This window comes from Dufourea novaeangliae, unplaced genomic scaffold, assembly GCF_001272555.1.
Source record: "Dufourea novaeangliae isolate 0120121106 unplaced genomic scaffold, ASM127255v1 scaffold79, whole genome shotgun sequence".
In the NCBI taxonomy this organism is placed as follows: domain Eukaryota; kingdom Metazoa; phylum Arthropoda; class Insecta; order Hymenoptera; family Halictidae; genus Dufourea; species Dufourea novaeangliae.
The window spans coordinates 325639-330097 of NW_015373951.1; the positions used below are offsets into that span (position 1 = coordinate 325639).

Sequence of the window (4459 nt, forward strand, 5' to 3'; positions counted from 1 at the left end):
GGAACATAATGCAACGAGTTCAGTCAGTAACTGTAAACAAAAGGAGGCGATGACTATTTATGTGGGACAGGGACGAAAACAGTTACCAGCCACTAACTGGGCTTAGGACATGAATATTTTGCTTATTTTTACTGACTCGTTTCATTGAATGAACCATAGGCAAGTCGTTGGACAAATGAAGGGAGTCCTTAACCCTCATCGGTCCCCCGTATGCGCACGCATACAATTTTGATCTTTAACCTTGAATAAAATAAAAACGGTTCAGCGGAATGACCTTGTATTTTGCAAAGTAGAATTATTTTGCCTGAACAACCAAAAAAACCCGTTTTTGAATTTGTACCCTTACTGTATTTGCCTGTGCAGTTATAGTTACGAATCGGTCCCTGTGTATGTGCGCGCATACACATAAGCAGGTACCTGGTGTAGTAAATGAATATTTCTGTTTATTGTAATAAATATTCCTTTTTGAGGAAGCCTCGTTCTCACTGGAATTGCCGCTTATTTTTGTGTGTGGATTTATAGCACGCTCTTATTTTTTCGTTTTATGCATTTATTTGAATTTTGGTTGTGTTTCGAAGTATTTGATAAAAAATGGATAGAGTTTTACGTGAAAGAAGGCAGCGAGATGACCTAGAAATGGATTTTGATTTGGAAAGCGAAGCGGGCGAATCTCCGTGCAATAGTGACGATGATTTTGCATTATCAGACGAGGAGAATGATGAAAGTGAAGTTAGCGTGCATTCGGATGAAGACGACATTGAGTCACTTGAGCAAAATTTAGCAGAAGAAAATGCAGCAAATCCTGAAAATACATATTTTTCAAAAAATAAGAAAATTGAATATTCATCGCAAGCATTTGAAATAAATCGAAGAAATTCATTTCGACGTGCAGAAAATTTCACTTCAGGTAAAAACCTACCCTCTTTGTTATGGGTTCATGTTCATTATATGTTTCATTTTTGTTATAATTCAGGTCCAAAAGCATTAGCAGCTGCTAATATAGTTGATGTTTCGTCTGCATTTCACATGTTCCTTGGACCGGTTGAGAATATTATTTTGAACATGACGAATTTATATGGTGTGCGAAAGTACAAAGACGAATGGGAAAACATTGATTTGGACACTCTGCACGCATACTTTGGATTGTTGCTGCTTTCTGGTGTGTATCGGTCATACGGTGAATGTGTCACTAAACTGTGGAATGAAGAAACTGGTCGGCCAATATTTAGAGCAACAATGTCTTTGAAAATGTTCAAGCGTATCCATGGTTGCATTCGATTTGATGACCGCGAACAACGTATGGCCAACACTGCATCTACAAGTACTTCTGTTCGTGACAAATTGGCACCGATTCGAAATGTATACGATAAATGGAATCATAATTTGAAAGCTGTATACACACCAGGAAAAAACATTACCGTAGATGAACAGTTAGTTCCGTATCGTGGGCGATGTCCGTTTCGTCAGTATATTCCATCCAAGCCGGCGAAATATGGCATCAAAATTTGGGTGCTATGCGACTCAAAAAGCTGGTATGCATACAACACACAAATTTATGTTGGTCGGAATCGTAATGCCACTCCTGAACGCAATCTCGGACGGCGTGTTGTTTTGGATTTGGTGGAAGGACTTTCTGACAGAAATGGGAACGTGTGACAACTTTTTCACTTCGTATGAATTGGCAGAAGATTTGCATAAGAATCGCATGACTATTTTGGGAACAATAAGGAAAAATAGGACTGAAATTCCTTCAGTTCTACTCGACATGCGTCAAAAGCCAATTTATCATACAGAAGTTGTATATGAACATAAATTGCAAGCAGTTATGTTGTCATATGTTCCTCGCCGGTACCGATTTGTGACATTGCTCAGTACATACCACAATGTTGTCAGCATAAATGAGAATAGTGAACAGAAGAAACCTAACATCATTGAAGACTACAACAAAACCAAGAGTGGAGTTGATACTATGGATCAAATGGTGGCTACGTACACATGCAAACGAAAAGTCAATCGGTGGCCAATGGCAGTATTTTGTAACATGCTTGATGTTAGTGCGTTGAATGCATTCGTGACGTTCATTGCATTGTTCCCGAATTGGAAAAATTCTAAAACGAACCATAATATTCGTCGTCGCCTTTTTATCGAGGAGCTTGGATTGAATCTCGTTGAAAAACAGATCACTAAACGTAAAAAACAACCTCAAAGTAATGATGCTTCCAGTGTTATTCAAAGAATTCGGGAGATTCGCCATTTACCAAGTACATCAAAACGAGGCCGATGCTACATCTGCACATATAAAAATAACAAAAATCTTTTTGCTACACGCTGTGAAAAGTGTAGAAATTTCATTTGTGCTGAACATAATTTCAATTTATGCGAAAAATGTACAAATAATTGACAAAAGTTAAAAATTCAATTTTTTTTTCTAATATATGTAATATTCTAATTTTAATTTCATTCTAAATCTACCTTTATGAAGTTCAAATGTATTAATATGATAGTAAACAATATAATAAACATAAAAAATCACAAAACATAAATGGTTGTTAATTTTTTTAGCTTTTTTACAATTAAAAATATATGTGTATGCGCGCGCATACAATGGGACCGATTAGATGTATTTCTCGAGGGACCGATGAGGGTTAATAGACGACTTCTTGCACTTTTGTGATGAGAACTACTCCTTTCACCTTTGACATTAGGAAATAATATTTCGCTAAAATATTCTACACCACCTGTAGATGTGCCCAATGTATAAATAAACTCACCTCTTTAAACAAAATTAACCCTTCATTTTATCACTTGCAACTATGTATTTTTCCTTTGATCTGTGACTTGATCAGTGTAACAATTTCCGGAAAAAATTGTTATTAACATATAAATTAATAATACTTAAAATAAACAACACATAACATTATCTCTTAACCCAGTGCTAGTACGGTGGGGTATGACATACCCCAGTCGAAATAAAATGCACACCTCCTGAAAGTTAGCGAGGCCCAAAACGCTATCTGTTTCAGTTACTTGGGGTGTTTTTACATTTTCAAGGGATTTTTCCTATACGACACATTCCCCCCCCCCCATCATCCACCTCTTACACGTTTTATAACTAATCTGGGGTATGTGATACCCCAATAAACTAACAATGTTAACATTTCAAAGTGTACCAACGCAGGGTTAACTGCCCGATCTCTATATGCGAGGCCTTTATGGCGTCCGTCTGTTAAGTAGTAAATAAACATTGAAGTTTGTGAAAAAAATGCATCGAAAAAATTTGTACACCTTGTAGAAGCATGCTTTACAAGCTATTGACCATAGAACAATTACTAGTTGGAAAAATATACTTCGATGCTAATACATCTGACAGGTGGCACAAAAAACATCCAGAAAATTAAGGGAAGAGCCTGTTGTGAACAGCTAAAAATAAATGAATTTTTGGCAATTTCTTGTGAAGATAGTATTAAACCAATCTCTTTGACAATTTGAGATTACTTTATTGTACAATTAAACTGAATACAAACATTTTTATTTTCACGACAAATTCATAAATATTATTGTTATAAGAACTAATATGCAGCCCGTGAGCAACAAAGGTGTTTCATGCCGGGATGTGTAACTAAAAGAATATTCAACCAACTGTCCCAGCCTTGCATATACATATTCTTTAACATCTTCTTCACAGCATGAACCAACATATTTTGAAGTTGAAAAATGTAAAAATGAAAAAATGATTACATTGTTTTTAAAACACCGTAACTTTTTTCAAGTAAAAAATGCTAAAAAATAGGATTTATTGTAACAATAAAATTATAAATGTAGGTTCGTGTTGTGAAGAAGATGTTAAAGAATATGTACACGAAATGATTGGTCAGTTGGTTGAATATTTTTTTAGTAGGAATAGGTTTTTTTTGCTCGCCGGCTGCACATAAATCCTTATAACTGCAATATTTATGGATTTGTCGTGAAAATAAAATTTGTTGTATTCAAGTTAATTGTGCAATAAAGTATTCTCAAAGTTTCAAAGAGATTGGTTTAATTATTTCTTCAAAAGAAAATCCCAAAAATTCATTCATATTTAGCCCATTTACACCAAGCTCCCCCCTTAGTGGCATAGAAAAAGAAAAAATTAAGATATTACGAAGAAAGAATGATTTTATACCTACAAGAAAGTCAATCAAAAGTATAAAATAAATTGTGCTCGTACAAACTACTTGTGAATGCCTGTCAAGTACAGGTGCAAACCGATTGTATCTGAACTTAACGGGGCATATTATTAATTATCTCTGTCCGTGTATGTAAACATCACCAGCGTGATAGACTTCTTTTGTATTGGCGCTGCGGACTTATTTTCATTAACACTAGTACAACCAGTATTGAATGTATACTATATTAAATTGTACAATATAGTAATATACATGATATATGTATGTATATATAATTTAACAGAATATAGTAT

At 34.9% G+C, this 4459-nt stretch overlaps 1 protein-coding gene across 1 annotated transcript; it reads left to right on the top strand.

Moving 5' to 3' along the window:
• Positions 1-591: 591 nt before the first annotated feature.
• On the top strand, positions 592-1656 carry LOC107186182 (piggyBac transposable element-derived protein 4-like). The gene is made up of 2 exons (XM_015574005.1): positions 592-724; positions 974-1656. The coding sequence occupies exons 1-2, from the start codon at positions 592-594 to the stop codon at positions 1654-1656; spliced, it is 816 nt and encodes a 271-aa protein (XP_015429491.1).
• The last annotated feature ends 2803 nt before the right edge of the window (positions 1657-4459 follow it).